The sequence below is a fragment of the Pecten maximus genome, chromosome 8 (genome assembly GCF_902652985.1).
Source record: "Pecten maximus chromosome 8, xPecMax1.1, whole genome shotgun sequence".
Classification (NCBI taxonomy): Eukaryota; Metazoa; Mollusca; class Bivalvia; order Pectinida; family Pectinidae; genus Pecten; species Pecten maximus.
Window position 1 is genome coordinate 26,260,922 of NC_047022.1, and position 23,695 is coordinate 26,284,616.

A 23,695-nucleotide genomic window follows, 5' to 3' on the forward strand; every position below is an offset into this window, starting at 1 on the left:
AATGGTTTTTATTTGGTTCATTCAATAAGATATTTTCCTAAAATGTTGATAAGATATGCTACGTGTTTCTAAATACAAAATGTATGTTACATAGCTCCACAGAAAAGGATCAACTCATCCAATCTTTATGACGATAAATTCCTCGAGATCAGTCGCAGCACGGGTTGACATTTAGACTTAGTTAATGCGCATGGATTAAAACACTACAAGCGTACTCATTTAATTTCGGTACGGAATTCGGTAAAGAATATTATATATATAGACCGGCTGTGTATTCACTAATGTACAGATACATGTTGATCAAGGAAAGATGTGCCCCTTTTGACATATTTTCCGTTCTTTTCTCCTTTCATTTGCCATCCCTGTACGAAGTGGTAGTAGGTTTGAAGGTATCAATACACCTTGTATTTGTAGGCCATTCAAAGTATGTTAATGTCTCTAGCAACCCACAGACACGGCGAGAGAATGGGTGGGTGGAAGTAGGTTTCGACTACAATGTACCATCAGGTAAGATTATTACTTTAAATCAGTATTTTATCGCGTATTTTGATTTTTAGAAATGTGCAGAAGTGCATAAAATCATGCAAAAGATTCATATAGAATAATAATATATCACAAATAGAGTTGAAGAGAACTGGGGGATACCGTTCACCTCAGTTTACAATATCCAGCTATATTTTGATGTTGAAAATATTTTGAAATAAAAAATATTTCTTAAAGGGAACAGAACAGAAAGAAAAAAACAACTTTTTCGGAATATCCATCAAATACAATTTTAGAGGTTTTCTTGGAAAACCTGTCTATAGGCCGACCGGATTTGAAGTAAAGGACGATATAGATAAATTCTTTGCGATTGTCAATAATGTGATAATTTATGCAATATACATGTACTATGTATAATGATTAACATTTTCTTTAAATATCTATTGATATATTTAGTATTAGTTGACAAAACTATCTCAAAATCGAAATCGAAATTGAAAGCATCGCATTATGACAAATGCTCTAATATTAATTGTTTAACATCACAATTGAAACCATAGACCAATTGACATTTTACCAAAAAATGCTTTATATTGAAAACCGTTTTAGGCATGCACCAGCTTTCCATTTTATTTGTGATCCCCGAGATGCAGGTGAACTATATAGTGGATGACGCAAGCTTTGAAGAACTTCCTTATGACAGGAATTGGAAATCGGAAGCTAATGCTAGGATTGCCAGTTTACGTAAAGCTCCAATTTCAGTCAAGTAAGTGAAACACTATATCTACATTGACGTTGTCTAAACTGACGATGTCATCAATTCTGAATTGGAAATTATTAGTTGAAAATAGTAATAAGATACAGATGAACTAAGATACAGACGAACTGGATGCAGATGATATGGAGGAAGTAGAGGAACATATGAATGAGAAGTACAAATGAAGTAGAGATATGGTTGAAATGAAAGCGCAGATGAAGTGAAGATACAAATGAACCGGATTTACAGATGAAGTGGAGGAACGGTTGAATCGGAAGTACAAATGAAGTTCGACATTCATTTGAAGCGGAAGTACAGGTGAAGTGTATAAACAGATGAGATACAGGTAAAGCTTAAGTGGAAGTACAATAGCTGTTGAAGTTGAAGTACAGATAACGTAGAAGTACAGATGAAGTGGAAGTACAAATGACTTGGAAGTACAAATGAAGTGAAAGTACAAACGAAGTTGGCTTACAGCTGAAGTGGAGGTACAGTTGAATTGGAGATATATGAAGTGAAAGTATAGATGCCGTGGAAGTACAGATGAAGTGGCGGTACAGATGAAATGTAAATACAGATAAAGTGGAAGTACATATGAAGTGGATGACAGATGAAGTAGAGGTACAGATGAAATGTAATTACAGATAAAGTAGAAGTACATATGAAACGGACGACAGATGAAGTGGAGGAACAGATGCCAGGTTTTTACAATTTGTGCCTCGGCTGATTTTGCTGATATTTGTATTATATACTGTAGTGAGTTATATTGACTGCGGTCACATCTATTATGCTGGTTTGCAGATCATATTTTATTATTGTGTTGTACTTATAATTAGACGGATTTTTTACGATTCACATACATGCTCAGATCAACACGTCACCATACTATTGCATATTTTTGTTTCTTATTTTGTTTTTCTAATCCAAAATGGGTTTTAAATTTTTTGTTTAAATGTCAATGAACCGAAACAAGACAATAAAGTGCTAGAGTCTAGATAACAAATCTATGTTATTCTTTCAAAAGCTTAAAAAACCATCGGTCAATTAACCCTACAGTTTTATGGCTACAACAAAAGATTTTATAAAATATTACTCGTGAGAACAAACCTTCGTCGTTTGCCCATACAATAGTATAGCAATGATATAGAACAATATTCGCTTCATTTTTGTATGTGGTCTCGTACCAACCCTGACAGAATGAACTTTTTATGTTTTAACGTATTACTTGATGGCGTTCTCATTATGACTAAATATATGTTTTGTTAGGACAATAAAAAGAAACGATATTCCATTAACGACAATATAAGTTTAGAAGACATCATGAGTGTGACACATATAGTAGTATATTGCTACTGTCTTTTTTTTTGTTTTCAGTTTTCAAAACCTCCATGGTTCCGGGTATACTGTTGAGGTCAGTGGATATTATTTCATCAAAGCCATATCTCTGTTGTATTGTTATGTTGGCTACTTGCATTTTGCTTTTTAAAAATTTGCAGGCTTTAACCACATTGCCATACTATCCTAATTTGTTTTCAGAATCATCAAAAGATAAAGCATTTTAGTTTCAGTTGACCATATGTTCCTATATTATCAGTTTCTTTGATAACGGCGATACTTAGCACAAGGATTCCCCAATGTTGATACCAAGGAGACGACTAAAATAGGTCAAGAAACATGTACAAATCGAGATAACAATAGTCCCTAAACAGTTAACATGTCTGTTTATCCAGTTATATAAGTGATTTACATTAATAACAGATTCAGCAGACAGGAAGTAAATTTGCATTCGGCTCGGTTGTGGATGCTTCCATGATCGTTGATTCAGTACACCATCCATACCAACAATTCTACTATGACAACTTTGAATGGGGAGTGTTGGGAAACGCTCTGAAGTGGCCGCAAACGGAACCGGTTCATGTATGTAATATACCTGTTAATTGTACAACGAAAATACAAAAAGAAGAAAAAAATAATCATGCTTTGTCTTGAATAAATAATGTGAATAATGGATCAATGAGAAGTTCTTCTATATAAAAAAAACAACCTGCGTTACATATTGTTAAAGACAGGTTTATTAAATAAGAAATAATATCTTGTAATACAGGGACATCCAAATCTAGACAAAGCTATGACTGCCGTGAATGCCCTTCGAGCCAAAGGGTGAGTACTTTTAGATAACTTTTGGACAGAGTTATGATTGTGATGTTATTACTTACCTTGGAATGATGTTTAACATATAACCAGAAATGGGTGCTTAAACATGAATCGTACTGTAGTTTATTGAAATTATTCCATAATAAATATTTTAATAAATTATATACATAAATATAAATGAAAGATATCTAGATATCAATAGTTTTCCTACAGTATAAATTCTTAGTATCGGCAAGCTATTAAAATACTTCCGGGAAGATTTTTTATCATGCGAAGAAAAACTGGCTCGTGTATAACTCCCGTCGTTATTATATGTGTATTATAGGGGAATATAATCAATGGTTTCAAGTTCTCGAGGGTAGGCTATGACGCAATATCACTACGGGGTAAGTTCTTGAGGGTAGGCTATGATACAACAGCACCACGGGGTAGGTTCTAGAAGGTAGGTTATGATACAAGAGCACCAAGGGGTAAGCTATGATACAACAGCACCAAGGGGTAAGTTCTAGAGGGTAGGTTATGATACAACAGCACCAAGGGGTAAGTCCTTGAGGGTAGGCTACATTACAACAGCACCACAGGGTCGGTCCTCGAGGGTAGGCAATGACACAACATCACCACGGGGTAAGTCCTTGAGGGTAGGCTACATTACAACAGCACCACAGGGTCGGTCCTTGAGGCTAGGCTATGGCACAACATCACCACGGGGTAAGTTCTAGAGGGAAGGCTAGGATACAACATCACCAAATATAGTTCTGGAGGTTAGGTTATTATACAACTGCACAAACGGGACTTTTATCAATGAAGCAGACTGGACATGAGGAAATAATTATATACTCCGCGTAGCAGATTCTTACAGAAGTTTGCAAACAAAATTTGTTTCATACCCCGATGAAACTAAAAAAAAAAAAAAAAGACATCAACGCTTATAATTAATTTTTGAAAATGATTTTCTAATTCAAAACATGTTTTATGTACAATTTTACTGGTTTTAAATGGGATTCTTTTTCTCAAATCAATACGCAACGTCAATTGTCGTATTGTGACGTCACATTTTTCGCGCCTTTCTCGGAATTTCTTTCATAGAAGAATGAAAAGAATTTTTCGACCAATCACATTTGAGTATTTACCATGAAAACAAAACAAAATTAATTATAATAAAATAACAAACAGCAACTTCATCAACATACAATATATGTGTTCAAAAATAACAAATATTAACGTCATATACATGTATTATTATAAAATAACAAATATCAATGTCATATTCATGTATTGTAATAAAAAAAAAAATATCCACTTAACATACACGTATTATAATAAAATAACAAACATCAACTTCATCAACATGTATTATAATGAAATAACAAATGTAAATGAGTAGAATATATGCACCTTGAGTTATGTAGCTCTAATCCAATCCTATGTATTTTAGTATCTGTGTTTATGTCTTACACTCGGGAGTATCTGATTGATACTTTGATAGTCTTTTCAATAATATTACTAAGTTTAACTTGATGTAATTACAGGAAGAAAGTGCGCGGACATAACATGTTCTGGGGTACAGGTAAAACTCACCCGAGATGGCTCAACGGCATGAACTCAAGTGAAATAATACAGTCCATGCACACACATATCAACGACGTCATATCGCATACAAGGGGAACGTTAGTATACATGTTTGTTTGATTATTTTATCCTATGTCTACATAACAATATTATTTCTTGATTTTTTTTTTTTTTTTTTTATCCTAGTCTTGAATGTTAAAGATGATATACCACCGGCAGCGTTTACACTGTTCATCACGAAAATGCATGAATTGGCCTCCACAGTATTTATACATAGTATTTGATTGAAACCAACACATGAAGAATAAACAAAACTGCGACATGAATATAATCGTCTTTACGACCAAACATGGAGGCGGAACATTATAGAATTTCTCCGAGATTCAATAAAATGTAACGTATGTAAAGTACGTGCAGTGTAACCCCCTATAATGATAAAAGTGTGAACTAAGTAACTATTTGAGGATGGTAATAAAAGAGTAAATGATACTTTTGGCATTATATCAAATTATACAACAGATTATTCTCGTTTTCACTCGATCATAATTACTCTTTGTCAGAGGTGTGACATATTATAAGAAAACCCGATGATAAGAAAACCGAATAAAAAGATTATCGTTGTGGATGACTGGATACAGTTTAATTGTTATCTACATAGCCTGGAACACTGGGACGTTTACAATGAGAACCTTCACGGGATGTACTTTGAAGAACATACAGGTCACGTGAATATCACTAAGGAGATGTTTTACTGGATCCATCACGCCGAGCATGGTGTGAAGTTATTCCTCAATGACTACGCTGTGGCATCGCCGGGGTCCATGACAACTGTAATGTTTGTTTAAGTCTTAATAGTACTATATATAACTGAACGGCACATTATGCTATCAAGTTAGTATTAAATTTCGTATATTGCAATTCAGGAACAAACCTTATAACATACTGATTTTCTTCTTTTTGAGTCTCTTCAGTGATCCAAAGTATGGAAATCCAGAAAGATTCAGGAAAATATAACATGAAATTTCTGATACAGTTAAATAAATATGAAATTTTGAAATTAAAGCCTAAAAGGCTTAGTGTTTTTTTAATTTGTTTTGCTGCTTTTAGACGTATCTAGTCAAATTATTTTTAAACAATAGCCATTAGTATTCAACACACGTATTGTTAAGCGACTTTTACTACACATTATTGAAAGAACATACCATCTTTCTATGTTTACTGCCGTCATTCAATTTTAAGAATATACTCACGTCAAAATGTTATTTTGACCGATATCATATAAGTACCGAAATTATACACGGTTAGAATACAGAAAAAGAAAAAAATCCTAAAATACAGCTTATAATGTCTGATGGTTTTATTACCTTGTAAACTATGTAACGCTTTGGTACTGTTAACAAAGATACACCAGCTTATTCTGGTATTTAATTGATCTGAATCACGCAAAACTCTTTTTCAAACGAGAGGCACCTTTTCAGAAAATAAAACTCGTGAAAAATTATTTCTTTTCAAAACTGTTTACAAGTGTGATAATTTACATCTGGGTACCTATCAACTCAAATTTATATTCCAGGCCTATAAAAAGCAAGCGGCTACTCTGAAGAAAGCTGGGGTGCCAATCTACGGTATTGGTATCCAGTGTCATACTAATGCACATCTAAATATATCCGCGTTAAAGGTAGGTACATATAGGACGACAGTTAAAGGTAGGTACATGTAGGACGATAGTTAAAGGTAGGTACATATAGGACGACAGTTAAAGGTAGGTACATGTAGGACGACAGTTAAAGGTAGGTACATATAGGACGATAGTTAAAGGTAGGTACATATAGGACGACAGTTAAAGGTAGGTACATGTAGGACGACACTTAAAGGTAGGTACATGTAGGACGACACTTAAAGGTAGGTACATGTAGGACGGAAGTTAAAGGTAGGCACATGTAGGACGACACTTAAAGGTAGGTACATGTAGGACGACAGTTAAAGGTAGGTACATGCAGGACGACAGTTAAAGGTAGGTACATGTAGGACGACAGTTAAAGGTAGGTACATGTAGGACGACAGTTACAGGTGGATTCATGTAGGACGATAGTTAAAGGTAGCTACATGTAGGACGACAGTTACAGTAGGATACATGTAGGACGACAGTTAAAGGTAGGTGCATGTAGGACGATACTTAAAGGTAGGTACATGTAGGACGACAGTTACAGGTGGATTCATGTAGGACGATAGTTAAAGGTAGCTACATGTAGGACGACAGTTACAGTGGGATACATGTAGGACGAGTTACAGTAGGATACATGTAGGACGACAGTTAAAGGTAGGTGCATGTAGGACGATAGTAACAGGTAGGTACATGTTGAACTATAGTTAAAGATAGGTACATGTGGGACGATGGAAACGTCAAATTCAGCGGCTGCTTGCACATGTACCTAATCGATTCCGTTTGGTTCATTGGAGACGCGTGTTGTTCACTGTCGGTCTCGCTTGATGCTTTACAGTTCAGATGGACGACAACGTATCTATCGACGTTGTGGTGGGCGATATGCTGACGCTTGCGTAACGAAAAGCGACAGATTCGGGGCAGGGTATGTTATGGTATAGGCAGGGATATCTCGAGGCGTGAAAACACCTGTCGTGGATATCCATGATAATCTTACCACAGCAGGACATTGGAAACATGTCTCGAGACCACACGTCCTTCCTCTTATCCATCAACGTAACCTTATGTGGCAGCAGAATAACGTGAGGCCCCATGTTGCTAGGGTTTTTCGTAATTTTCTGGCTCAAAACAACGTCCCAGTTCTTGATCGGCCACCATACAGTACATATATGTTCCTATCGAGCATTTGTGTGACGAGCTAGACAGGAGGGTTAGGTGGCGCGTTAACGTCCAATATAACGTCGCTCAACTCATGCAGGCTCTTATTCAGGAGTGAAATAATATCACTCAAGTGGCAATAAACATATTAATGGGGTTAATGATAAGAGGGTAAGATCAGCGACTGATGCCAGGAGTGGGTACACATGCTACTGTTTTGGATCGAGGAAACGGCGTAGGGTACCATTGTTTTAACGGTATTAGCTCACGCAAACCCCTTCTGTGGGAGAACAGCAAACATCATCAAAATGTATAATTAGTAACGATGAAATAATCAAAAAACCCACACCTTGAATACATCATCAAAGAATCATGTAAAATAATAACTATCGAAATTAAACTTTCTTTTATCCGCTATGTCAATTGATTATCATGAACAATGTGTTATATCCAGAGTAGCGTGTTCTTGTATTTGTATTTTTCAAGTATAGTATTACATAAAGACGTTTAGCAATGCATACCAAAGTGTTAGCTACAAATGTCACATATTCTAGTTTTCCCTTGTTACCAATAGCTAAATACCATCTTTTGTTTTGGAATATCATATCTATCGTTTCATCACTAAGACTCTTTACCACACATATCTAAATGTTATTCGTTGCTTTAAGTGATTTGACAATCTTTGATATATAAGTGAGGATAGATGATATTTAGGTAACTTAGTTAGCTTTATCAGTAATATCTCGTGTTTCCCCCATAAGTATCGGTTAGATAAGGTAGCAGAGACTGGTCTTCCTATCTGGATCACAGAGTTCACGGTGAATGAGGTCGATGAAGTACTGAAGGCCAACGCCCTTGAGGATATGTTGACGTTGTTCATCAGTCACCCGGCTGTGGAAGGCGTTCTACTCTGGGGATACTGGGACGGCCGTATTTGGATACACGACTCGGCCTTGGCTACTGGACACGATGTGACGGTAATGCACGTATTACGACCAAATTTCTGAAAAGATTTTCACTTGTTTTTTGTATAGAACATCGCCGACTGCCAAACATTCCTCGAAGTTTTCATGTTTACGTACATCAAAAGGCGATGGATAAAATCTAGCGAGAAAGGATGTCATGGGAACATGTTCACATCCACCCGGATTGTAATATTGAGAAAGCAGAGTTCCCCACATTTCAAAATGGCATCACTCTATCTTTTTTGTTTCACGGCGCTTAGTATCGCTTTCCTTTTGTAGATAGATTGCATACTTACATTCCGATCGTTGAGATCTGGCTTCGAAATAAAAGGAAATTAATATCAAGCGCCGTGAAACACAAAAAGAAAGAGCGAATGCCTTTATGAATACTGGGAACTATGCTTTCGAAAAATAACCTCGCAATCCGGGTATTTGTGAACATTTTCACATGACATCCTTTCACGTACATTGAACACGGGGAGTGGTAAACGTTATGATGTATCCTGTTATCGTACATAATCGGACATACTGGATATAATTATCTTAAAACATTATTCACTAGAAATTCGTGTGGCCATGTCTGATGTGGTTGGTAAGAATGAAGAAAACACTGTTGATCGCTCTAAGGGAGGCAACTCAATTTTCAATAAAATTAATAATATTTGCATAGTACTCATCTGATTTCTTTAATGCACGGAAAAGTTTAAACGTTAAGTAATCGCATATGTCACCATTTCATCTTAATTGTCTTCCTTTTGTAAATGTCTTTTTAACGATTTTCTATTGTTTTTAGCTTTTTGTTTGTTTGCTAGAATACCGATTTTATGAGACAATTCTCTCTACCAACGTATTGCTCACATGTTACCATAAAATAGGGATATATTTTATTTCCGAAATGATATATATAAGAAAGAAAAGCACAAATATATACCAAACAAAAAGGTTTAATTCGTTTTTATTGATTGTGATGCAGATTATTTATATTTTGAATGTGAGTAAAATCTCCCCTGTTTTCACACTAGATACAACTATGAAAAGTAGATAAGTTCATGAGAATAATACAAGTTCTTTCTTTATATCAACCATGAATTACAAATTATTTTCTTAGCCCAACGAAGCAGGGAGACGCTATCTCCAGCTGTACCACAACACCTGGCGTACAAACGAATCTATACCTGTAACCGGAAATTACGTGTACACATCTGGTTTCATGGGAGATTACACTCTTCGTCTTAAACACAATGGCCACTTGGTTCGAACCCAACACTTTACACTGGACAATGGTGGGAACACTGTCAAAGTCAATATGCCATAAGTATGTTTCCTTTTACAGTCTGTCCGTTGTTTACATAAATACACATCAATTGTGTTTTTATTTCATTCCAACATATGAAACGTAAGCGGAGATATAAATGTCAATCCATTGTACAGAAGGCGATGATAAGCCACTGGACTCGTTTTTCAGATTAGTAGAATATAAATATTTAGATCGGCACACTTGTTAAAGGACAATTATGTCAAGTTAGTGGATTGTACAGAGGATAGACATAAGCACATTTCAAAACCAATTGCAAATTTAACCATTCATTTTCATTTTCAATAGAACCAGGACCGTATTACTAAAATGATGTTCCCTTTTTTTACAGATTGACCACGGTGTCTGCACGCTTTATGATGACTGGTTTCACGGGTGTTAATAAATTCTTAATATGAGAATCATAGATTGGTTCTGGTTGTATCTTATACGGGTTTCGAAGAAGATATTGAAAAACGGAGACTTTTCGCCTTTACATAACATTTATCCGCATTGAAGTCCACATTCAAGGAGAGGCCACCATTACATCAATTTGATTATATATTGGTTTAACGCCAAATCAACATCTATGATAACTTTAGGGTGGTATACCCTGTGTGCGAGGTGCGCGCATGTATTGATAATGTATGTGTAGCCAGTGATGAGTTCTTTTATACCAGAGCTCACCTATTCCAAAAGCAGAGTGAATATAGGAGATTGAGAATATTTGGGGTTATCCATGTAAATCTCCACCTTTCTGTCTTTTAGGTCAAACAGGGCGGTTGCTACCGTCTTTCCACTGTCTGTGGTGCTAGGAGTGCGATAAATTGGATACTCATCATTTTTTGTATCTCCCAGAATCGTCTTGACTTCTTCCACTGTAGAGGGTGGTTTAAATTCCAGGATACGTTTCATGCGGGCTTCGGTTGATGATAGGGCGTCCATTTCCTCGACTTTGAGATGTTTATAGCTGTTAGTGTGAACATAACAGGGCATTGTCGACTCTACGGCTTGTTCCGTTAATGTGTGCAGATTGACCATGCTCTCCTTCTTACCAGGCCCAATTTCCAAGCCCCACATATCACGTAGGTTATTTAAGTTTCCCAAATTCAGGTTGAACCCGACAGCACATCCACCACCTACGTTCTTGCCCAATTTCCAGCGCATGCTCTGCCGACGTGGCAGCCATCATAGACCTGTTGAGGAAGTATCTGGGAGTTGCACCTAATACTGCAGTTTTTGGATAAAGTCCGTTGCAGGCAAAAATCATACCATGCTTATTAAAGGCGAATGTGTTGCCAGGCAAGGAGCCAGGATAAGAGAAAGCTGTGAATTTCTCATCAGTAGAATCTTCTCTGATATGAGCACTGACGATATAACCGAAATTCTTAGATTCTGGGTCGCAGTCTTCGTTGTGAGCTATCAGTTTTACTGCGGGGGTATTGATCATAATGTCTGAGCATCCCAGATTATCGGACTCTGGTGGCCAATTTTTCATTTCATTAAAATGACAGTTGTAGATTTCTTTGGCAATGTTAAGTATAAATATATCTTCAAATGGCATTCCAACGCCATCAGCCATACCTTGTATCTCACGGATGAGATTCGGGAAGTTGTCGCGTACTCCCCGGAGATAAACATCTGCTATCTCTCGTCCTCGTCTTTGAGAGTAAAACGGGAGCAGTTTATCCTGTATCAGGAGTGATCTCTGGTAAAACGACTTAATTCTGTGCTGGAACGTCGCACCCGTGTGGTATCCGACATCGTAGTGGTTGCCTCGTACGTGCAGAATGGGTATGGAGACAGCAGGTAAGTTCGCCATGTCATCAGTTTATCTGTTCAAAAATGATGTTCAGATTTTTAAATTCAAAGAGATAAAGACATAAATTGTATAGTTGACTGATTTCGCGGTTATCTATGTTAGATAAAACGTCAAGGGCTTATTGATAAGCAGTGAGGCTCGAATGGAAGGTGGTCAAGGATGTTCGTTTTAAGTCCTTCTATTCTGTGACTATATAGGGCCGTGCACCCAAGCACTGGCCTAATTTGGTTTGTTCATATGACAAAATAATACTCTTAAGTAAACAAGACAAGCGGCTTCTGCAAAACTGACAAAATCGGTTAGGGTTTGGGTTAGGGTTTGGGTGAAAGAGTCTGTCATTGCCATGGGCGCCATTCACGAGTGTGGATTTAAATTGATGGGGCATCTGCCTTATTCACCTGATCTCGATATCGTGACCTCAAAATAGGAGAATTAGAAAAGACGCAACAATTATAAATTATCGCATGACTAAACTATAAATGACTCAAATTTTGCGAATACTGTATATTTGCGAATACGTTATGTCGCGAGCACTGATCTGAAAATAACTTTCGCGAATGATGTACCCCTATATCAACAACAGATTGCATCGTATTGACCGCTATTTATGAGTGTAATTTGAATATATCTATAAACTTAAGCGAAATATAGATGATTTACAGTATAACAATGTGTTATCCTTTGACGAAAAAAGGACTTTCTTGACACAATAATGAGATATGAACTCATAAAATGTTATCTCACACGAAAAATATGTCCAATGAACATTTGAGTACAGCTTGTCAGAGTTATCTCCCTGTGCATGGTCTCTAATTCAGAAACCACAGATTATACCATCCCGTATTTACTTAATCATGTAACGGTTAACACCACAGAAACAGTGGTACGTGAAATTGATGATTTATATAATAATTTGATTTAGTATTAACGAGTTCTGGAAATATAACAAATCATCTCTTCTGGATTTTAGGAAGATAATGTTTAACATATAAATTTCTAAATAGCTAGATTCGGGGTCACATTAGGAAGATTATACCCAATAGTGAAAAAATCCAAACACCGTGTAATATTGATTCCCTCAAGCAAATGAATGAATACAGTGTTTGATATACCTCTCAAACGATACTTTATAAGTGAAGCAAACAATGTAGGGTACAGTGTCAACATAGAGGATCTTACGTGAGTGGCTATGTGATATGAAATTTATTAAACGAGAACCTTTAGACATGTAACATTTATTGAACGAGTTTTAGCAATTTCATATGACCATGACTAGACTGTAAGGTAATGTTTATCACATACCGCATTTATGAGGATGTAAGTAATGAAAACCCTCAAATTATTTTATATTGATAAGACTTTCGACTTGGACGGTATGTTTTCTCTAGGGTCAATAGCGTGACGTCATATATCAATTTAATATATAAATTGTGATGTAATAACTGAAAATGACGTCACAATAGTTTTATTACTTAATATTTACATTTTCACTTCGCTCCGCCTCAATGAACATAGTAAACTCAGATCACTTCATTTCCCATTGAAGATTATTGGTCGCGTGCTTCTGTTCTGAGAGACGAATCACTTTCTTCCCGGCGTGTGAATACATTCACTGAGTTTACAATGGCGATCGAGTTCTGTACCGCCTCAGACTTGAATGCACTTTCATTTTGTGAATTGTGTAACTTTGTTATAAGCGTATATGAACACAAGTGGAATAGCCGCTTTATGTGCTAATAAAAATGCCAGTATAATGCAGACAGTTTAAAAAATAGGATCTGACAGAACACTGACACTTCCGATAGCACCGAGCTCATGACCTACGTAGCGCAGTAGGTCTAACGTTAGCTGTATCTCGAATGCCATACCATTTTAGTGGTCACAGAAAATAAACCTCAATTTTAACACTATTTAACAACACAAAACAGGCTGCAGCAGCAGTATGCTATATCGAGCACAGGGACACATTATTGTAATTTGACTCAATCTAAACATATGGAGGACACAAGTTTCCAGTTGTCGCAATTTTCAAATCAATGTTTCTTTACTTACTATTATCAGAATTTACATCCCAAAACGCCAGAACGACAATGAAATCCAATATTTCAAGAGCACAATGTACATCATCAGCTAACCTGCGACTAAAATCGACATTGTTACATTTTTTCTGGAGCTCTGAATATCGCGGCTATTAGACTGCATCACATACGGTCACAGGTGTTCGGCGTTAAATATTTTGAGTAGCATATGGCATTTATAAATAATCGAAAGACTAAAAATCCAACATTCACTTAAACTATAAAACCTTACAAAATAAAAAAAAATTCAAGGCTTTAGAGAGTATATAAACTCTGTTTTTTAATGTTGTAATAGTTCACTGAACAGCTGTCGTCACGTTAACCTTGTGCTCATTTTTTTAACCGAGTCCCTGTGTCTCGAGTGACGAAATCACACACATATTATACTGTCAACACTGCACTTTAAATTCGTATTTATATGGGTATTGCTAAGGTTTAATTATACAATATCATAAATATTTGTTATAAATGAATATTTTACCTTGAAAATATCGTATTTATGTGTATCAACATCGTAATAATCAAAACGTGTATGGGACTATATTTTGTGTTGCCTTGGCGACGAGAATAGCTGACTGTCTGCTGTTCCACTACTGTGCACACATGTACGATAAATATAACAATGTTACAAAATGACATACTTATGTCACACCGTTGTGACCGAATTTTGCAATCTGGTGGCGAAGTTTTTAATTTGGTTAACGTAAATATAAGGATTGAATGTCAATTTTGTTGCTTGCATGGACTGATGAAGGGAAGTGAACCTCGTGCAAATGGTACATGAACTGCTTCGCAGTTCACTTCATTTGCACGAGTTTCACTTCCCTTCATCAGTCCATGCAAGCAACAAAATTGACAATCAATCCTTAATAAATTCCATATGTTGTTTATGACATGGCCGTATTACATATGGTAGAACAGGTTGGTTAGGTGATAAGTTTGATGTGACACCCGATGAATGCTACTACGCATAGTATTTGAACATAAGACCCACGAATCAAAATTACCTTTATATAAGAATTAAGCCATATGTGCAAAATGTACGAAATGATGAACATGGTAGTAATTCAGCCTCCGTGGACTCGTTAGTATAAGAATCCAGAGAGAAATAGGGAAGTATAAACAAGAGCCTAGGCAGTCGTTCAAATAAAGAAAAGTAGATGTTTTAAACCAACGATTTAATAAATTTCTAATCTCATATATAAGATTAATACAAAGTAGTATCAAGATCATATCATATTCTAAGCTAATATCGCATGAACAGTTTGTTTAACCTTGCCCGAATATGTTATCAGTATGTACATAAAAATTATCGTCTACACGTAAACTGAATCACAATCATTTAGTTGTCAAACTTGAAACACACTTATTCTTAGGTAGACATGTGGTCTTAATGATAAAACGTGCTATCTCTAGAAACAGATGTATAAACAAGGCTTTATATCTCTAGAATTATGGGTATGAACAAGGCCGTATATCAGTAGAAACAGGGATATAAACAAGGCTTTGTATCTCTAGAACCGGTATAAACAAGGCATTATATCTCTAGAATTATGGGTATGAACAAGGCCGTATATCAGTAGAAACAGGGATATAAACAAAGGTTTGTATCTCTAGAACCGGTATAAACAAGGCTTTATATCTCTAGAATTATGGGTATGAACAAGGCTTTATATGACTAGAAACGGGTATAAACAAGGCTTTATATCTCTAGAATTATGGGTATGAACAAGGCCGTATATCAGTAGAAACAGGGATATAAACAAGGCCGTATATCAGTAGAAACAGGGATATAAACAAGGCTTTGTATCTCTAGAACCGGTATAAACAAGGCTTTATATCTCTAGAATTATGGGTATGAACAACGCTTTATATGACTAGAAACGGGTATAAAGAAAGCTTTATATCTCTAGAATTATGGGTATGAACAAGGCCGTATATCAGTAGAAACAGGGATATAAACAAGGCTTTATATCAGTAGAAACAGGGATATAAACAAGGCTTTACATCTCTAGAAACGGGTATAAACAAGGCTTTATATCTCTAGAAACGGGTATAAACAAGGCTTTATATCAGTAGAAACAGGGATATAAACAAGGCTTTATATCTCTAGAATTATGGGTATGAACAAGGCTTTATATGACTAGAAACGGGTATAAACAAGGCTTTATATCTCTAGAATTATGGGTATAAACAAGGCTTTATATCTCTAGAAACGGGTATAAACAAGGCTTTATATCTCTAGAAAGGGGAATCAACAAGGATTTATATCTCTAGAAACGGGTATAAACAAGGCTTTATATCTCTAGAAACAGGGATATAAACAAGGCTTTATATCTCTAGAAACGGGTATAAACAAGGCTTTATATCTCTAGAAACAGGGATATAAACAAGGCTTTATATCTCTAGAAACGGGTATAAACAAGGCTTTATATCTCTAGAAACGGGTATAAACAAGGCTTTATATCTCTAGAAACAAGGATATAAACAGGGCTTTATATCTCTAGAAATGGGTACAAACAAGGCTTTATATCTCTAGAAACGGGTATAAACAAGGCTTTATATCTCTAGAAACAGGGATATAAACCAGGCTTTATATCTCTAGAAATGGGTACAAACAAGGCTTTATATCTCTAGAAACGGGTATAAACAAGGCTTTATATCTCTAGAAACAAGGATATAAACAAGGCTTTATATCTCTAGAAATGGGTACAAACAAGGCTTTATATCTCTAGAAACGGGTATAAACAAGGCTTTATATCTCTAGAAACGGGTACAAACAAGGCTTTATATCTCTAGAAACAGGGATATAAACAAGGCTTTATATCTCTAGAAAGGGGTATAAACAAGGCTTTATATCTCTAGAAACGGGTATAAACAAGGCTTTATATCTCTAGAAACGGGTACAAAGAAGGCTTTATATCTCTAGAAACAGGGATATAAACAAAGCTTTATATCTCTAGAAACGGGTACAAACAATGCTTTATATCTCTAGAAACGGGTATAAACAAGGCTTTATATCTCTAGAAACGGGTACAAACAATGCTTTATATCTCTAGAAATGGGTACAAACAAGGCTTTATATCTCTAGAAACGGGTATAAACAAGGCTTCATATCTCTAGAAACGGGTACAAACAAGGCTTTATATCTCTAGAAACGGGTATAAACAAGGCTTTGTATCTCTAGAAACGGGTATAAACAAGGCTTTATATCTCTAGAAATGGGTACAAACAAGGCTTTATATCTCTAGAAACAGGGATATAAACAAGGCTTTATATCTCTAGAAACGGGTATAAACAAGGCTTTATATCTCTAGAAACAGGGATATAAACAAGGCTTTATATCTCTAGAAACGGGTATAAACAAGGCTTTATATCTCTAGAAATGGGTACAAACAAGGCTTTATATCTCTAGAAACGGGTATAAACAAGGCTTTATATCTCTAGAAACGGGTATAAACAAGGCTTTATATCTCTAGAAACGGGTATAAACCAGGCTTTATATCTCTAGCAACGGGTATAAACAAGGCTTTATATCTCTAGAAATGGGTACAAACAAGGCTTTATATCTCTAGCAACGGGTATAAACAAGGCTTTATATCTCTAGAAACAGGGTTATAAACAAGGCTTTATATCTCTAGAAACGGGTATAAACAAGGCTTTATATCTGTAGAAACAGGGTTATAAACAAGGCTTTATATCTCTAGAAACAGATGTATAAACAAGGCTTTATATCTCTAGAAACGGGTATAAACAAGGCTTTTCATCTCTAGAAACGGGTATAAACAAGGCTTTATATCAGTAGAAACAGGGATATAAATAAGGCTTTATATCTCTAGAAACAGGGATATAAATAAGGCTTTATATCTCTAGAAACGGGTATAAACAAAGCTTTATATCTCTAGAAACGGGTATAAACAAAGCTTTATATCTCTAGAAACGGGTATAAACAAAGCTTTATATCTCTAGAAACGGGTATAAACAAGGCTTTATATCTCTAGAAACGGGTATAAACAAGGCTTTACATCTCTAGAAACGGGTATAAACAAGGCTTTATATTTCTAGAAACAGGGTTATAAACAAGGCTTTATATCTCTAGAAACGGGTATAAACAAAGCTTTATATCTCTAGAAACGGGTATAAACAAAGCTTTATATCTCTCGAAACGGGTATAAACAAGGCTTTACATCTCTAGAAACGGGTATAAACAAGGCTTTATATCTCTAGAAACAGGGTTATAAACAAGGCTTTATATCTCTAGAAACGGGTATAAACAAAGCTTTATATCTCTAGAAACGGGTATAAACAAAGCTTTATATCTCTAGAAACGGGTATAAACAAAGCTTTATATCTCTAGAAACGGGTATAAACAAAGCTTTATATCTCTAGAAACGGGTATAAACAAGGCCGTATATCAGTAGAAACAGGGATATAAACAAGGTTTTATATCTCTAGAAACAGGTATAAACAAGGCTTTATATCTCTAGAAACGGGTATAAACAAGGCTTTGTATCTCTAGAAACGGGTATAAACAAGGCTTTATATCTCTAGAAACGGGTATAAACAAAGCTTTATATCTCTAGAAACAGGGTTATAAACAAGGCTTTGTATCTCTAGAAACGGGTATAAACAAGGCTTTATATCTCTAGAAACAGGGTTATAAACAAGACTTTATATGTCTAGAAACGGGGATATAAACAAGGCTTTATATCAGTAGAAACAGGGATATAAACAAGACTTTATATCTCTAGAAACGGGTATAAACAAGGCTTTATATCTCTAGAAACAGGGTTATAAACAAGGCTTTATATCTCTAGAAACGGGTATAAACAAGGCTTTATATCTCTAGAAACGGGTATAAACAAGGCTTTATATCAGTAGAAACAGGGATATAAACAAGGCTTTGTATCAGTAGAAACAGGGATATAAACAAGGCTTGATATCTCTAGAAACGGGTATAAACAAGGCTTTATATCTCTAGAAACAGGGATATAAACAAGACTTTATATCAGTAGAAACAGGGATATAAACAAGGCTTTGTATCAGTAGAAACAGGGATATAAACAAGGCTTTGTATCAGTAGAAACAGGGATATAAACAAGGCTTTATATCAGTAGAAACGGGTATAAACAAGGCTTTATATCTCTAGCAACGGGTATAAACAAGGCTTTATATCAGTAGAAACAGGGATATAAACAAGGCTTTATATCTCTAGAAACAGGGATATAAACAAGGCTTTATATCAGTAGAAACAGGGATATAAACAAGGCTTTATATCTCTAGAAACGGGTATAAACAAGGCTTTATATCTCTAGAAACAGGGATATAAACAAGGCTTTATATCTCTAGAAACGGGTATAAACAAGGCTTTGTATCTCTAGAACCGGTATAAACAAGGCTTTGTATCAGTAGAAACAGGGATATAAACAAGGCTTTATATCTCTAGAAACGGGTATAAACAAGGCTTTATATCTCTAGAAACAGGGATATAAACAAGACTTTATATCAGTAGAAACAGGGATATAAACAAAGCTTTATATCAGTAGAAACAGGGATATAAACAAGGCTTTATATCTCTAGAAACGGGTATAAACAAGGCTTTATATCTCTAAAAGCAGGGGTATACTACACAGCGTCGAATTTTCCGTGTTAATATAGGTGGAACAAAATGTTGTTAGAGTTTCAGTAAATATTCAGTATTTCTTGGTTAAGTATAAAACTGAAATACAAATATAAGTTACAAACTGTGTTACATGAATGGTGACCAAGGAAAGTGTAGATTTCCTTCTTCTGTGATCCCATACCTGAGTATTATTGGTCCGTTCAAGCCTTTTTGATACATTATGTACATGTTTATCTAGTCTTACTAGCTATTCATCATCATTTCAAAAGAAATATCGAAATAAAATAAATATCTTGCTCTTTACTTTACATTTTAAAAATGAATAATCTTACCTGGGGAAGCACTGCCGGTGTAGCCTCGACGGACGCTCTATACCTAATCACACGACAGAATCATTTTATTGCTAGTCACGTAGGAATCCATATCACATGACACAGTGACAAAATCATTATTATCTCTGAATTAATTACTGTATTCGAAAAGTGTAGAAACAAACGTAAAAGGTATATTTACTACATAAATAGCACTATATTGTTTGATGAAAACATTTGTTAATATGTAACACAATTGTTATAAACACACCCCTCTATCACTCGTCACATCTCGGTCGATCCCGATCCTACTTCAAACAGGTTTTATGAGGGGTACCGAATCGGCCGAGGTTAGTTGAATGATCCCTCTATACCAGATAATGTTATTTTGTAAACATATCCTCCAGCTCCAGACTGACTCGTATACCTAAAAACCTATGAGTACCATAATATTGTGTGTGAATGTAATTGTATGCGTTCACGTGAGAAGTGTGTCATGAATGTTTGTCAAACTGACCCGTGACCAGACGAACTGTATGACTTACCATTGACATGTCACTATGTAGGATCCGCCCTTTATTCTCCTCTGATATTACGCCACCAGTCACTCCACTTGCAGGAGTTCGTACGCATTTGTGCGACAAAACATGTTATTACGAAGTAAGGACAGTTTAAGCGTAGTAAGTAAATACATATGTGATATAATTCTACTTCCGTTTTTGTTTATAGTCCGTTTCGTAATTGTTGTGCGTAATTGATATTAATTAGGCACCTTCCAGTAAAACCGGGGTCGGGCTATGGGCTTCATCTCCGTCTGTCTAGTACGTACTTTAGCGGCTTCTTAAGGGATTTTAATCAAACTTCACACATTGATAAAGGAATATATGCATGTACTAAGACGGACAAGTTTAGGACATGTATTTCTTTAGAAATACCAATTATTCTTGTTGGCTTGTAATTGTACGTGTGTATGCTTTAGGTCAACTCCCGTGTTACAGTAAAGGCAGTTTCATCTGAAGAATGCGCCTGTTAAATTCTCTGGCTATCGTACGGTGCACGTGCTGCCGAACTTTTCCTGTGACCAACCTAAATGACCAATCTGCACACTGCGTGTAGTATGTTCGTTTGGTTGCAACTAAACGTCCGTATTTCAGTAACAGGCTATAGTTATGGGCGTGTTTTTGTGTTACTATTTTGAGCTTGTATTTACGTATGTGTGTGAGGATGACTTGACACATGGTGTTCAATATACTTGTTTAGAGGTTTGTGTGATATAATTGCAGTAAAAAAATCTAAGAGCAGTTTCCTCTATAAAGTTGCGGCTACGCTGTCATGTAAACTGTGGCTGATCTGTTTGTCAGTAAATTTTGTTATAATGAGTTGTACTAAATTGAATGCAAATTAATAGGACGTTAAAAAATATAAACCAAACCAAACCAAACCAAATGGCTGACCAAAACTTTAACTGCAAAAGTGAGGTTATACGATTATACTGAGATTGTTTGACTTTAAACCTGCAATTTTCCTGTTAAAGAATGATCATTTTGTCTATACGGTATTTTTTGACACGTTATAACCACCATTATCTTCGAAAACTTTTTCAAAACAGTTTCAACGACATTGAAAAAAGAATTTGTAACTGTTTCATCAACATTTAATTCATATGAGACTGTTGGCAATTGGTGGTGACATTCGAGACTTCGCCTTACCAAGTGTATCGCGATGTTATACCAAACAAGTCCCTCAAATATATGTTTAAGGTGGCTCATGTATTTGAAGGTACCTTTGCGTTTTCCCAACCAGGCAAATTTCACTGTTTTGGTCAAGCTACGCTGTAAAACCGTCACGATTTTCCCCAAGTTCTTCTGCACTTGATCGCATCATGTCAATGTTTGTCTTTTTATTTTCAACGTGCCGATCTGAAGAAATTGTGAAAAAGTGATCACCACCTAATCAAACTGACATAACGTTCTTAAAGCGTTGTTGTTTGCATTAAAATTGCATTTTTGTTATGCGACTTCCAGACATACGATATGATATAAACTCAATTCATAACTCAATAGAACTGAGATCATAATTTAACATGTGCAATCAGAGGTGTTGGTGTTTTGTCAGACTTTCTTTAATAAATATTTCTGCGTTAGCACTTTCATTTTAAGCTGTGAACTGGCATCCTATAAAATACTCAAAATTAAATTTACTACTCATAAAATTGAAATCAGGTTCTGATTTGCGCATTCATAAATGTTTGGGTTTTGTCAGGTTTTAATGAATATTTCTAAAATACGCTTGAGTTTAGTTATGTAACTTGCATCAAATAACTTATTTTACCTTGACAAATTTTCACTCCCAATTTCGTGTTTGACTTTGTTGATTTATACTTATTCATGCCCAGGTGTTTTGCAATATCGCCATCGCTAACATTGCGAAAGTCAGGACTAGTTATGCCAGGACTAGTTTGTACATTTGGCTGTTAAATACCAGCATCAGCCGGCCTTGAGAGTTCTCTGCATTTGTGGCTGCAATTGGTTTCCTGTCGATGCAGCTGCCTGTGTTTTTGACAGTGGTTATTGACCACATATCATTTCTTGTCTCATTTGTATCAAGAACCAAGCGAAGATGCAGTTCCGTATCAGAATCGCTAAGTGGAAGTTCTTTTTGTGTACGATCCTCATTTTCAGACAGTTAAAAGTTAATACCCCCATAAGTATATGTCACTTTGGAACATTTGGAAAGTCTCATGAGTAAGATGGATAAAAATAACCTGTTGTTTTATAACAAAATTATGGTAATTTAATGTAATTTTTGATATTCGCAGACCTGTTGCGGAAAAGATCACATCAAATCTATAAGTCTAATAGCAGGGTAACGATAAACTTCTGGTACTCTAAGTGCAACAGCAGGGTATCAGCAAACAGCAGGGACAATCAGCCCACCAGAGGATTAACGGTATTCTTCGGTGTCTAAGTCCACCGGCAAAGAAGCGACAATATTCGAGGAATAGAAGTCTACAAGAAGAACAACGACTTTCGGGGACTGTAAGTCAACCAACAGAGTTTACCACCCGGCAACAAAGTGTAAATAAAATCACGTATTTGTCTACTTAACATATGGTACTCACTGCCATAGTCAGGTACAATTTTGAACCGCGAGAAAAAACGCGTATTCGTAAGGTAAGTTTTGTTCACTGATGCAATCGTCTGTATAGTCATTTTGATAAAAGGATTAAGATCTCATCTCTGGATATTTTCTGGAATTTATCTACGAATATCTATCATCCAGTTGCTGTCGTTCATTAATACTGGGGGATTATTTTTTGTACACTCCAGACGAATTCGACAATATCATTGTTTATAATATCTAGTCAGCTTATGTGACTGTTTTGTATCTCTTTACTTTAGTATGATAAAGATATCTCTACAAAAGATTGTACGCTGTTTGGGGATACTGGTAAAGTAAACAGGAGAGGAAACCATCTTCCCCGTGCGGTACTTGAACACGAAATGTATTTGATTAGTTATCAGGGCATTTGATATAAATGTATATATCTATATCCCTGTATATATAAATGACTTATGCAAAAATATACGGGGGTATACCTTCATAAATAACATCCAATTATGGCATGATTGCATTGTGGCTTCCTTGTCTTTGACCTTTTGCTTTACTATAAATACTGGGCACATCGACATTTATATCATTCAAGTAACAAGCCATTCAGCAATAACATGGTAAGGCTTTGCTATATAACAATGATATTTCGGTATATATTAAGGCTGCAATGAATTTGAATTAGATATTTGTTATTAATGTATTCT

At 35.7% G+C, this 23,695-nt stretch overlaps 2 protein-coding genes across 2 annotated transcripts in view; one reads left to right on the plus strand and one right to left on the minus strand.

The window, feature by feature from the left end:
- Nucleotides 1-10,468, plus strand: part of LOC117333002 (endo-1,4-beta-xylanase 1-like) — a 23,715-nt gene extending 13,247 nt beyond the window's left edge. The window contains exons 3-12 of the mRNA XM_033892109.1: nucleotides 415-507; nucleotides 1,093-1,249; nucleotides 2,615-2,651; nucleotides 2,999-3,157; nucleotides 3,345-3,400; nucleotides 4,924-5,061; nucleotides 5,622-5,793; nucleotides 6,537-6,641; nucleotides 8,546-8,761; nucleotides 9,858-10,468. Of these exons, the coding sequence (XP_033748000.1) occupies nucleotides 415-507; nucleotides 1,093-1,249; nucleotides 2,615-2,651; nucleotides 2,999-3,157; nucleotides 3,345-3,400; nucleotides 4,924-5,061; nucleotides 5,622-5,793; nucleotides 6,537-6,641; nucleotides 8,546-8,761; nucleotides 9,858-10,064 (1,340 nt within the window). The 3' untranslated portion in view covers nucleotides 10,065-10,468. The remainder of the gene's footprint in view (nucleotides 1-414; nucleotides 508-1,092; nucleotides 1,250-2,614; nucleotides 2,652-2,998; nucleotides 3,158-3,344; nucleotides 3,401-4,923; nucleotides 5,062-5,621; nucleotides 5,794-6,536; nucleotides 6,642-8,545; nucleotides 8,762-9,857) is intronic.
- On the minus strand, nucleotides 9,678-20,579 carry LOC117333003. Its single transcript, XM_033892110.1, is given in 3 exon segments — nucleotides 9,678-11,201; nucleotides 11,203-11,878; nucleotides 20,423-20,579. Coding segments are annotated over 2 exon segments (1,134 nt in total). The 5' UTR covers nucleotides 11,866-11,878; nucleotides 20,423-20,579; the 3' UTR covers nucleotides 9,678-10,730.
- Between the last annotated feature and the right edge of the window lie 3,116 nt (nucleotides 20,580-23,695).